Here is a 14,425-nt window from a genome sequence, read left to right on the forward strand (position 1 = left end):
CTGAGGCTTTAAAGAGTGATAAAATGGACTCTTTATAAGGATCTCATATTCAGTTGAAACTGAACATAGTCAAAACCGAATTCCTCATCTCTCCAAAGGTCTACTCCAACTCCTCTCATTGTGAACACTATTACAACATATGTGAAAGTCACCCTTCATGGCCTCTATCATTCAATCCCCACATCTGCCTCCTAAATATCTAGACACTGTTCCCTCTTCTCCATCTTCACTTTCAGGTTCTCATCACATTAAGCCTGAATCACAGCATCCTTGTAATGCATCTTCTCCCTTAAAATTTAAGCCTATCCAAACTATTTCCCATATAGTGCAAAAGCAGTATTTCCAAGACAGATATACAATTATTTTATCTCTCAACTTAAAATCCTTTCAAGGCTCCCAATCAACTCCAGGATAACCTCTAAACCTCTTGGCATGCCTCCTGAGGACATCCAGATTAGCGACCTGCCTGAACTTCAGCCTCTTAATTCCATTCAAACCAAACTGCTTGCAAGTCCATGAATAAACTAAACTTTTCAAGATTCCTTGCCCTTGTTCCCAAAATCTAGATTGCTTTTTTTAATCTTCTTCAGCTGGCTGATGCCTTATTAACTTCGAAGATGCAGTTCAAGTGTTAATTCCTTCTGGCAGGCTTCTTTAATTCCCCAGTCTGAGTGAGGTGCCTATTCTCAATGTTTCCATAGCAGGCTATGAGACATCTATCACTCTGTTAGTTCCTTTTCACTGTCTTCCTCCTCTAGCCGACTAGAGTCTACCATATTGTCCTTCACCAAATTATTTACTCTAACACAACATGTGGCAAAGAGGAGTCATCAGATAAATGTATGCTGAATGAGTGCAATCTTGCAAAAGAGGAAAGTAAGGGAGGTCTAGGGCCTTGCCCAAGATCGTATGATCAAAGGCATCAGAACAAGGACTTGAACCAAATACTCTGACTATAATGGAAATAATTTTCCCTCTGAATCTTTGCCTTCAGGGAGCAACTCTATAAAATAACTGTGCTCTGAAGAGCAGTTTGATGGGACTAAACCCTGTTTCTCTAGGTTGACAAGTTCTGGGATGAACAGATTACCTGGAACTTTTCTAAGAGTTATCCACAAACAAACATGTGCTCCTCCTCTAGTACAAGTCTAAGGGCTACGTGGCCTGTGAGGTGTAGCAAATGCAAGACAGTGTTTCTGAAAATCAAGTCAACCAGAGGAAAGATGAGACAAGAGCTAGAAAGACAGAAACGGAAAATGAGGAACAGCAACATGAAAGCCCTACAGTTTACCATGCCTGAAGATTTCCCCAAGAGACTTCCAGTTACACATAGAGAAATTCCCTATACAGTTTGAGTTGTGGCCCTTTGACTATCTCCATCAGTAGACCAGACGGCTTTCTGGCCATTAGTCCTGCAATAAGGCTTTTTTAATCTCTGAATACAAAAAAACTAATCAACTATTTGCAGGAGGGCTGATTTCAGCCATTCTACTCCTTGAGATAATGTCTGTAAGTCTTTATTACAAAAATATAAACAAAAGCATGAAATGTTCAGCAATCTTACATCTTGTACTGTCATATAAACTTCTGTGTACATTCAACTTCTTATCTGTCAGTTAACACTACCCCAAATGAGAAAGAAAAAGATGTTCTGGATGTATTCATTTTCAAACATCTTGGGTACATTAGACGGAGACCCAGGTATTTCAGAATTCGAGTTGTATACAGAGTTTGCTCATGGATAAATCCTTTTCCCCCAATCAACATAAAATGAGGCAGGCTGGGGGAGGGAGACCTTTTTATGAGCTCCTGTTTAGGCCTTTGAATAAGTTCAAGTGAGAAACCTCACCAGAAAAGAATTAAAAAAAAAAAAGGCATGAGTAATATCTAATTATTAAATAATATTATTTTAAACAGAAAATGAAAAGATCTTTTCAAAACTCCCTCTAAATGACACCTGCCTCTTCGACTTCTTAACCTTTCAGAACCTTTAGTAAAAAGCTACCAATTCATCTGGAGTCTGACAAAGAGAAGAGCGTCTCCTCTGACCTTTGGTTCCAAATTCCCTGTCACACACACAGGTGTTGTCACCTGCAAATTAAGATCATATATGAAACCGTAACGTTAACAGCCTAATGAGTAATGAGCAGGTTTGCCCTTTTGTGAGCAGAGAGTGTTTAGGTTGAAACATGGTTTGGTTTTTACCAGTACTTCCTTATTTTCTTTTTACCCTTTTTATGATCTGCAGAAAATTCTAAAGACTCTTCAAAAATCTGAAGGAAGAGTCCACTTGATCCATTAAATGGGAACCGCCTAAGGCATAATTGTTTGGAGAAGTCGTTAAAAAATTCTCACAGCCTCATGACAACCATGGAATCAGACCTTGAAACCAGAAATTGCCAAGAAAGGAAAAATGACAATGTTCTTAAGGTGGCACTAGTGGTAAAGAACCAGCCTGCCAAGGCGGGAGACATAAGAGACGCAGGTTCGATCCCTGGGTCCGGAAGATCCCCTGCAGAAGGGCACGGCAACCCACTCCAGTATTCTTGCCTGGAAAAATCCCATGGACAGAGGAGCCTGGAAGGCTACAGTCCATAGGATCACAGTCAGACATGACTGAAGCAACTCAGCACAAATGCAGGCACTCACTTAACAGAAAATCTAAAACAGGAAAAAAATCAAATCAAACCAAACCACCTGTCCACAACGCAGGAGGCCTGGGTTCGATTCCTGGGTCAGGAAGATCCCTTGGAGAAGAAAATGGCAACCCACTACAATATTCTTGCCTGGAGAACTCCATGGAGAGGGGAGCCTGGCGGGCCACAGTCCATGGGGTCACAACAGTCAGACACAACTTAGCAACTAAACCACCATCAAACCACCTGACTCCTGTCACATCCTCACAGCCCCACTCCTCTCCTCCAGGCCCAGGCCGGTCCAGCCACACTGGGCTCCTGGGGGCGGCATCGAGGCACCAGGCTCTGTGCTGCTGTTTCTTCTGCCTCAAAGCTCTCCCCTCTACCACAGCATTCACACCGCTTATTCCCTCTGCTCCTGGGCCTTGATCAAAACAGTCACCTCACCTAAGACAGAAACTACTGTCTGATTTTTTCATTGCTTTAGCATTAGACTGCTTTCATTTAAAAGCAGTAAGTTCACTAATCAAAAACTTTACTTCAAATAAAGGACTACAGATATCAAAATACATTAAGCTTTAAATATAATATTCTCTTGATTATTCAGTATAGTACATTAAAAGAAGAGTATCTTATAAGTATAAAATTAACAAGGTGTTCCTATCTCAGGTGATCAAACCTATCTGTTGTGCTCAAGTAGGCAAGTAGTTGCATTTATATTCAGTAACCTCAGACTGATGAGAAAGGCAAGGGTATGTAACAGAAAAAAGGGAAGCAAAGCAACCGAAAGAGAAATGGTAAGTCTCTCCTGCTTCCCATGCAGCAGGGACACCAGGCTGAGGGCTGGTATGCTCCAGTTAGACAGAAGAGGATGAGAATGGAACAACATCCAAAGGAGACAAGGAGAGCTAAGAGCTTAGTCCAAAAGGGCAAGAGGAAGATGGTCAATACTCTCTGACAGCATTACCTGAGGGGAAAAGATGGACTACACGTCACCAACTGCAGGTTTCAGCAGGGCAGACAAGAGAGGAATCAGCTACTTGGTGGAAAAGAGACTTCACACCACAAAGACCACATGAGCCAGCACTAAGAGGGGGATGGGGAGACAGGCACCCTCCCTTCTCACCAGGACAATAAAGTAAATCCCCACCCCAGGTACACTGGAGAGGAAAGAGAAAGGGGCAGAAGTTTTTCTTAGAGAACTTGAACAACAATTTAAATGGGCCATTGCAATTTGAGTAGGTCTGAATCTTGAATGGTAATTTTTCCACTACCAAGCAAGACACCAGAAAGTATTAGATTATCTATTGATAATAACTTCTCCTATCTGAATGGTAATAATTTGTCAGCAAACATACAAAATGCTTTTAAAAGCAACAGCATCCCAACACTAAAAGGAATGATAATTATGTGACTGGAGAGAGGTTATAAGCTAACACTACAATGGCACCCATACTGCTACATAAATGCATCAAAGCAGTGTTCTCTATACCTTAAGCTTACACAGCATTGTACGTCAATTATGCCTCAATTAAAAAAATTTTTAAGCATCAACAAATATCTGATCAAACATGAGAAAGAATTTCTTAGGCATAGAAGCAGTGGGAGAAATCACACCAAAAATTTTATAGATTATGCTGTATAACATTTAAAACTGGGGTACATTAAAAAACAAAACTAAAAAAGCCAATTTTTAAAAAACAGGAAAATCAAACAAATATTCTTAATGCTAATATCCTCAACACACAAACATCTGAAGACAGATTAAGCAATGCAATCAAAATTAGCCGATTAAAATGGACAAGTAACTAATAAATATTTATTTAAAAAACTGTTGAGCCTAACAGCTTATCAATAAAACCAAAAAATTTAAACATACCACTTTTTAACTATCAAGACTGTGTTTTAAGCTCAATGTTGTCAGAATAGTATGAAATACGCTATAAGAAATTGGTATAAACTTTAATGTAATTGGGTAATATATTATTCTTTTTAACCCAATACTCCCCTTGTTGTAATCTATCTTAAGGAAATAATCAATAATGTAAACCAAAACTTGCATATAAAGATTTTTTTACTGAAACATTATTTATAATTGTCAAAAAAAGAGGAGGAACAATCTAGATGATCAAAAACAGGTGTTTTTTAATATACTTATCAAGTATTCCTTGTTTACACTTGACTAAATATTTGTAAAGTATACCTCAGCCATATGAATATAGCCATCAAAAATGTTTTTCAAAGGTCAAAGATATGAAAAATGATATCTCTATTAAGTGAAAAGAAGGTGTAATACTCTATGTTCAAAATGAAAAATGATATATTCATACAAAGAACATTATTCAGCAATTTAAAAAATGGTAGAACCTAGGTAAAAGTAACATGGATGAATCCCAAAAATCAAAAAATAAAAACAAACAAAACAAGAAAACCATTATATGAAGTGAAAAAAGCCAGACACAAAGAATAAATGCTGTAGGAGTCTATCTATGGAAGTTCAAGGACAGGCAAAACTAATCTATGGAGATAGAAGAGTGGTTATTACTTCTGGGAGGAGGAGTACCAAGTGCAAATAGGTGTGAGGAAACTCTCAGGGGGACGGAAATGTTCTGGAGCTTGATAGGTGATGATCACATGAGGACACACAGATATGAAAGGTCATCAAATAAACTATAAATACATAGGTCCATAAATAATAAAGTCACCAAGATGTACATTTAAGACTCGTGCATTTTACTGTTCCTATATTATACTTTCATAAACTAAGGGAGAATTGCATATAAAGGATAATTTATATTTGGTTAAATATATTTACATGAAAAGAAGAATGTAAAGCACATCAAAATATTAAAGGTGCTTAATTCTAGGTTTGCAAATTATTTGTATTTTTAACTTTCTGCATTTTCCACATTCTCTACAATGAGCCATATGACTTTTACAAATGATCAGGAAAAAATTAAAACCCTGAGATTTTTTTAACAGAGTTCTGCCACATGTGCAAAAGAAAATTCTGTTACACTTAAAACTATCCCAAAATTATTCAGTGTGCATAAACACTTAGTAAATCCTAACAACTTTCCAGTAAGTTATAAACAGTCATGTTTACAATGTATTCAGACAAATTAAGAAAAGTACTAATTAAGCTAAAAGCATCTGCTTGCTGAAAAAATGAGCAAGACAACCGAGAATTCCACACCACACTGTGAAACAACTTTAAAACGTGGTCCTGCCTGCAGCAAACGTAGGGCTTTCACGAGCTCCTGTAAAAGTTATTTTTTAAAATGTATTACTTAATTCTTTATAAGCCTGATATATCTATATTCCATGAAAAATACCCCAAGTGAACTTTCTTTACAACAAAAATACCTTTTGAGTTTCAGAAACTTTGATAATATGCATAAAATAATAAATAAGAACAAAACCAAAGAAGACATACAAACCTCTGATTGTACATGCCCCGAAAGTTGTAATTAGCTCTATAATTGGGGAAAGGCTTTGGGTCTAATGGCCTGTAGATGGCAGGCTCTCCCCTTTTCATAGCAAGCCCATTCAGTTCCACAGTTGGAGTGATACTACCTGTTTAAAAGAAATATTAAAGGCACAGAAGTGAAATATTTCCATAATAAATCATCCAGTCTATATTTATTTTACATATAACTAGCACAGAAGAGTGGATGGCCCCTTGTTTGATTTGTCTAAGGAGGCGCATAAACAAGCTGCATAAACAGCAAAGTCATTTCTAATGAAATCTCTTCAGGGTTTTTGCAACATTTTCTGTATAGTAATGACCAAAAATTGAACTTTACAGTTACACTATTTCAAAAGAAGAGAAACAAAACATTCATAAGTCACTTAGTTTGTACATCATAAAACCATTGAACTTGACAGTTACTTCCTCCAGAAAGCTTATGATTTTTAATCATTAAAAGCATTATCATCTGTGAATATTTTTATTTATATTTTGATCATCAAGCAACTAAAATTAGCAAAAAATACAGGGTCATCAGTAATTCTTGCACTTATCTAGTGAAAATAAATTTTTTCTACAACTAACAATAGGAAAATAGTAAATAAAACAATGTTTTGTGAATAATCTTTAAAGATACTGAAGCATTTATGGATGAAGTGACATATCTGAGATTTATTTCAAAATAATTCAGAGGACAGAGATGAGAAGTAAGATGGGATGTGTAGGTAACTGTTGCACCTGACAATAAGTACAGAGATGTTCATTGTCTTATTCTTTCCACTTTTATAAGTTTGAAAAATCCCATAATAATTCACAAATAATGTACAACTATTATGTCAACTATAAGTAGCAAAAAAGGTTATTTAGTTAAAAATATATACATATATGTTCCACATGTTGTTGTTCAGTCACTAAGTCACGTCCAACTCTTTGCAACCCCCTGGGCTGCAGCACACATTATAACAAATCACAAAAATGAACCTAAAGCTTTAATAGAAAGTAAAATGTATTTCCAGTCTAATTCTGCATTATTTCATTTGAATTATGCCTTCTGCAGGCTCCCCCTATAGCTCAGCTGGTAAAGAATTTGCCTGCAATGCGGGAGACCTCGTTTTGGAAGATCCCCTGGAGGAGGGCATAGCAACCCATCCCAGGATTCTTGCCTGGAAAATCCCCATGGACAGGATCCTGGCGGGCTACAGTCCATGGGGCTGCACAGAGTCGGACACAACTGAGCAACCTAAGCATAGCATAGCATGCCTTCTGAATCATACATTTAAGACTCCATTCAACACTAACAAAAATGGGTCCACTTATTGCAGAAGAGAAACTGGGGCACAGTATTAGCCAAGGGGTGGTAGAGCCTGACACAAATGCACAACTGGCAGCCAGGCCAAAAGCAAGCCATCAAGAGTCATAAGCTGCTAGTTTTATGTCTCATTTCTAAAGAATTCACAGGAAACCACAGAAGAGTATAATAAGAACACGAACTAAGAAAAAAGAATAAAGGAGGTGGGAGGACAAAGGAGGAGGCAGAAAAAGGATAAGAAAAAGTTAACATATTAAATAAGTCCAATTAGTCCAAACCCAAATTTAATGCACACACTCAGAGTAGAGGAAGAGTATGTCAAGCACAAAGGGATTCTCTTCTCCTCGTTTTTTACAGTATTTTACCAAGGTATAAGTAAAATGCACCAACCTTGAACATACAGCTCTGTGAAATATCATCTATGTAAACACACATATAACCATCACTCAGATTAAGATCTGAACATCTCCATCACCCAGAAATACCCAGTCAAAACCCACCTCCCCACCTTACCTGTTCTGACTTCTGCCATCATAGATCAGTTTTGCCTGTTCTTCAAATCTGAATGTTTATTAGTTTGTCTTGTTTCTTTCCTTCAAAATAAGGCTTTGTTGAACATCACTATTTCAGACTTTGTCACTGAATAATATTCTGCTCAGTTTATCTAACCTGCTATTGACGGAATATTTGGGTTGTTTTCAGTTTGAGGCTATTAAGTATAAAACCACTTCGAACATTTTTCAAGAAGTCTCTTGGCAGACATGTACACTCTTTTTAGTTGGGTATACATCTAGTAGTGAAATGGCTACCTCACAAAGTAGGCGTATGTTTAACTTTATTAGAAACTGCCGAACAGTCTTCCAAAGATGTTTTAACCCCAAAGAGCCATGAACGCCTTTAGAAGTTTAGACTTTCCTTATTTCGGAAAGATTTAATAATTAACAGACTAATCAGTTGTATAATTTATGTCATTATGAATTCTTTGCAACAATCATACAGACACAAACAGCATAAAGTTCAAAGGAGAAAAATAGAGGAAAAAAAAAAGAAGAAGCTTGAAAGACTTCATCCTTAAGTGTGACCATAAACAGAAAACTAATGTTTTTGAAAACGACCAGTGAAATGATTTTAATCCACTGGCAGGATACAGCATGTCTGCCACCCCCACCAAAATTATATTTTAAACTCAGTAAAAGTACTGTATTCATATTATTTAAATAAAGAAATAATCCCATGTGAATTCCTCACTTGAAAGTAAGGCTACAGTACATTATCTCCACAGAAATGCTAGAAACTGGTGTTGTGAAGTAGAGGAGAAAGGAAACAGACAAGCACAAACCATCCAGAAAACGTCCCAACTCCTTTGGAGCGAGGGACTCTATCTGTTTCCTACAGAACAAGACTGACATCTCTACATGTGAACAACTTTTGATATTGGATTGGCCAAACATTTTGTTCAGGTTTTTCCATACGATGTTATGAAAAACTCAAACTTTTTGGCCAGCCCAATACTTACACAGTAACGCTCTCACAGAAAACATTTAAAGAATAATCAAACTATGAGCTACCTCCAGGAATTGTCAAGTAGTACCACTGTATTCAACATGTGTGGGTTAGACCCAAGTTGCATAAAGATGACCATTACATAGAAATCCTCATATATTTTATGGCTATGAAGTTGACATTGTAAACACATCATCAGCTTTTAGTGGTTTTTAGATACATCAAAGGAAATTTCTACATTTACCGATGACAAACATAAAAAGACTGATTAAGTATACAAAAGTACATAACAACAATTGCGGATTCCTATTATGAGACAGATTAAAAAAAGATGCCACAACTAGTTCTCAAGGAGCAACACCTTGCTAACATTTAAAGGAACAACTTTGTAGGAAGTTAGGAAAGTCCCTGGAACATATAACACTAGCCACTCAATAAATATTTGCTGAAAGAATGAACTGATTAGTCAGTCAGTCAGGGCTCCTAAAAAAATGACTGTAACCAGGGAAAAGAAATGTAAGATGACCTAGAGACAACTTCTACTGCCAGAAAGCAATGCCCAAAGAATGAGGAGGAACTATCTGAAGGACACAGGAATCAAGCTGAGGGGCCATGCCACTAGCCAAGCCTGGGACAATTTGAGCATCAAAATAAATAATGATAATAATAATAAACAAATCATAGGGCTTCCCAGGTTGCTCAGTGGCAAATACCAGAATCTGCCCGCCATGCAGGAGACACAAGTTCAATCCCTGAGTTGGAAGATCCCCTGCCTGAGGAAATGGCAACCTGCATCAGTACTCTTGCGTGGAAAATCCCATGGACAGAGAAGCTTGGCGGACTACAGTCCGTAGAGTCACAAAGAGGGTGACATGACTGGATGACTGAGCGTGTGAGCACACACACACACACACACACAAATCATAAGCCTATAGGTAAAACAGGAATCCAAGAATCAACAGCAATATAAACAAACAAAAAAATGAGGGGGATGAGAAAGCTTTTGGGTAGAATTCCAACTAACTAATAAATCAAAAAAGAATACAGAATTAAAAATCACCCTTTGGCATCCTTCAGAGTAGTCACTGATTCAGACAAGAATCATCAATGGATGCCAAAGCTGGTAGGTGAATGAAAGTTTGATAAGAATGTTTATATAGTCTCAAAGTATCTCCTCAGAAAATACTTATTAATTATAGTATTTAATAATAAAACATACTTATTAATTAACTTTACAAAACAGAAGCCTGGCTGACACACTCTTCACCAAGAAACCAACGTCATCACTAATGGGACATTTCAACATCCTGGATCACCGGACATGAAACAGTGAAATGACCCCAGGTCACTTCTGTGATGTTTGTGCTAAAAACGCATAAATCATGAGGAAACACCAGACAAATTCAAGTGAGGAGCATTCTACATGCAGTGTGTGGAAATGTCAAGGTCATAAAAAGAAGACTGAGGAACTGTTCCTGTTCCGCTCACGTAAGTAGAATGGAGACACAGTAGGCCAGTGATCCTGATGAGACGCCGTTCCTACAAAGGGCACCACTGGGGTCATCACTGAAGAGTGAGTGGAGCCTGTGGGCTGGTGGTTTGTGGGAGCGGAGTCTGGTGATACCAGATTGATGCCAACGTCCTGAGTGGACAGTCTCTGTGCACTTAGGGAATAAGGGGTAATGGGACACCATGTCCATAACTTACTCGCAATTGGTTCAGCAATGGTAATCATTTCTGGGTGATGGTTACCTGAGAGCTCTATGTACTTTTGCTATAAAGTGTGTGTGTGTCTGTGTGTATAAAAGAAATTATTTCTTTAAAAAAGTTAAAAAAAGAGAGGAAGAAGAAAGCAAATACTTCTTAGATACACTCCTCATTAACTGGCAGATTCCCCATGCTGTACTAAATTTAACTCCTCTCTTGGATGTGATTACTATCTAAGGCCCATCTACTTCCTATGAAGTCAGGCCTGGATCTCCTCTCCTCTGCAGCGCAGAGAGGAATGGATTGAATGGACTGCCTTTTCAGTAAATACTGCTAAGTTAACTGAATGTCTATGTATTAAAAGGGAAAAAAAAGATCTTGAACCCTACCTCAGCTCATACGTAAACCTCAATTCCTGACAAACTTAGATCTAAATTTAGAAGATGAAATAATAAAACTTCTAAAAATAATATGAGGTCATCTTCACAAGTTTGTGGGAGACAAAGATGTCTTAAATAGCACACAAAAAACCACTACCATTCTAGCAATTCCACTTCTGAGTATTTATCCCCCAAAAATCGAAAGCAAATACTTCTTATATACCACTAACTTGAAAAGATATTAATATGTGTACTCTCATGTTCATGGAAGCAAGCTAAGTGTCCACTGATGAATGAATGGACAATCAAGAGGTGATACACACAAACAACAGACTATTAAACAGCAAATTTTTTATAAAGTTGCCATTTGGATGGCTCTTGAAGGCATTATGCTAAGTGAAATAAGCCAGATAGAGAAAGACAAATTCCACATGACCTCACTTATATGTGCCGTCTAAAAGAAAGAAAACACACACACAAAGCAGAATTCACAGATACCGAGAACAGACTGATGGGTTGCCAGAGGTGGGAGATGGAGGTAGGTAAAGGGGGTCAAAAGATACAAACTTCCAGTTATAAAGCAAATAAATCAAGAGGATGTAATGTACAGCATGGTAACTACAGTCAGTCATACTGTAACTTATATCTGAAAGCAGCTAAGAAAGGTAAAACTAAAGGCTTCTCATCACAAGAAAAAATTTAACTATGGGGACGGATGTTAAAGAGACACTGTGATGATCACTGCACAACACATACAAATATCAAATCATTGTGTTGTGCAGCTGAAACTAATATAAACCTATGTTCAATTACACTTCAATTTTTTAAAAAGCACTATCCGTAAGGGGAAAGACTAACATATTACACTTCATTAATATAAAAATCTGTTTACCAAAATGTACCATTTGGAATACAGAAAGATATTTGCCATACAGATATCTGACAAAGGATATTAATCCAGAATATCTAAGAAACCTGCAAGTCAATAGAAGAACTGAAAAAATAAACAACCTGCCAATGCAGGTTTTTAACAGAAAAAATGTATCAGTAGCAGAGAAGATCCTATTGCCAACAGGCATATGTAAAAGTGTTCACTTTAATTACTAGGGAAATGCAAATTAAAATCACAATGAAATACTACTATATCCCCAGAAAAAAAGGCAGAAATTTTGAAAGCTGAGGATGCCCTTTGTGGTCAAGGACACGGGAAACTCGCATATACTGCTAGTGGGAGGAAAATGTGTCAGGTTGAACCTTATGTATTAATACTGAACACATGCATCACCTACTCAGCTACATCCCCAAAAGAAATGTATACATCCAAAAATGTTCATAGCATTGTTGTTGTTTAATCACTAAGTTGTGTCTGATTCTTTGCGACCCCATGCACTGTAGCCCACCAGGCTCCTCTGCCCATGGGATTTTCCAGGCAAGAATACTAGGGTAGGCTGCCATTTTCTTCTCCAGTTCACAGCACAGTAGTCTTATCTCTAACAGCCTCAAACTGGAACAACCCAAATGTCTGCCACCAGTATAATAAACAAATAAATCGTGGTATATCCATGCAGTGGGATATTACATAGCAAAAAATACTATACTGTTAACAACACAGATGAATCTCACAAACATGACACTGAGAAAAATAAGCTACGACAGAAGACCATGGTGGACGATTCCAACACGCAGGCACAACAAATCTAGGGTGACAGGACGCAGAACAGCGGTTCCCTTCGGAGCTGTTTAGCCTAGAAGGGCTTTAACCCCTGTGAGAGAGGCTTCTGAGGCTCTGGGAAATCCTGCAAGCATGCACAGTGCAAAATCCCATCAAGGCTCCACAACCATAATTAGTGCACTTGTAGATACATAGTTACATTTATTCTAAAAATTTACCTCAGCAACAAATAAATGTGTAAAATGCCATACAAAAAAATTAAGTTAAAAAAACTAATTTACCCCCCAAAATCTACTCATTCTGTCATCTCAATACAACGTTCAAAGGTGGGAACATTTCCACTGGCCTTCAGACTCTCCTGTTCCCTTGCTCTGACTCCTCTCCTCACTGATCTCCTGCTATAGCCCCTGGGAGTGGACCTGAACCGAAGCTCAGCACACAGCTGCTCGTGCTTCACAGCCTCTGCCCCAGGGGGCAGGTCCACAGGCCTGGCTTCCACCAGTGGATCAGTAACACTTGTCCTTCTGCCCATTCCATGAACATGAGTTTCTTCTCTTTCGCTTCACGCATCAACTATGGCTGTGGTTTCCTAACTGATTTAGCTTCTAGTATCTTCCATCTTCCATAAACATGTCAAACTCAACATCCTAAATTGCTCTTTTGAACACATCACCCACCTACTGGTAAAAATTAATCCCCAAACTAGAGATAACATTTATTTCCTAAAGCTGCATTCCAGTCCATCACTATCTGCTTTCTAACTACATCTCTAGTCTTATCTCTTATTAGCCACTTAGCTGCTGCTGCTGCTGCTAAATCGCTTCAGTTGTGTCCGACTCTGCGATGCCATAGACAGCAGCCCACCAGGCTTCCCCATCCCTGGGATTCTCCAGGCAAGAATACTGGAGTGGGTTGCCATTTTCTTCTCCAATGCATGAAAGTGAAAAGTGAAAGTGAAGTCACTCAGTCGTGTCTAACTCCTACCGACCCCATGGACTGCAGCCTACCAGGCTCCTCTGTCCATGGGATTTCCCACGCAAGAGTACTGGAGTGGGTTGCCATGGCCTTCTCCGAGCCACTTAGCTGCTCTACCTAAAAATTATCTACAGGGGGAGGGAAGGAAAAAATCATCTATAAAGAAAATATTTTTTGCCAAACCTACAGTCCAGATTCCTATTCCAAGGACTTTCCTCAGTATTCCTATAGCCTGGAATACCCTTTCCTCTGCCCTATGCCTGCCTGCTCTCTATTCAAGACCTATACTGCACCTCAACTACCTCAGTACATGTGTATCATTACTTATAATATTAATGTCTGCTATTACTCACTTGGTACTTAATCTTTACCACTGGGTTACATGTTTTATGTAAATAACTAAAACCCTTACAGAAAACAACAATGGTTTTACATCTCTTAGATATATTTAAACAAAAGCTTAATAAATATAGTGTTATGGTGCTAATGATCAACCAGTAATCTGAAGAGAGTTTTGAAAGTGAAATATAGCCTCTACCTAGATTTAAGCTGAAAGAGTTTTATATATATATATATATAACAGTATTTTGGCTTATTTACCCATACTTAACAAATACTGGAATAAGCTGAACATATGTAAAAGGACTACCATTAGGAAGGTCACAGAGTTCTGGAAAGAGCAATCCTTGGAAAAGGAGACTGTCTGCAGAGCACGTGCCACATGGGAAAGAAGTGTTGACCTGATTATGAGTATGAGCATGTGGACTATAATTA

The 14,425-nt window shown here is 38.0% G+C and overlaps 1 protein-coding gene across 2 annotated transcripts in view; it reads right to left on the reverse strand.

Moving 5' to 3' along the window:
- The window catches only part of STAU2 (staufen double-stranded RNA binding protein 2), a 285,467-nt gene that overhangs the window by 258,482 nt on the left and 12,560 nt on the right, over nt 1–14,425 (reverse strand). For both annotated transcript variants that reach the window (XM_068983313.1, XM_068983312.1), the window contains exon 3: nt 6,077–6,212. In XM_068983313.1, coding sequence (XP_068839414.1) covers nt 6,077–6,212 — 136 coding nt within the window. The remainder of the gene's footprint in view (nt 1–6,076; nt 6,213–14,425) is intronic.

The sequence above is a fragment of the Capricornis sumatraensis genome, chromosome 11 (genome assembly GCF_032405125.1).
Source record: "Capricornis sumatraensis isolate serow.1 chromosome 11, serow.2, whole genome shotgun sequence".
Lineage (NCBI taxonomy): Eukaryota > Metazoa > Chordata > Mammalia > Artiodactyla > Bovidae > Capricornis > Capricornis sumatraensis.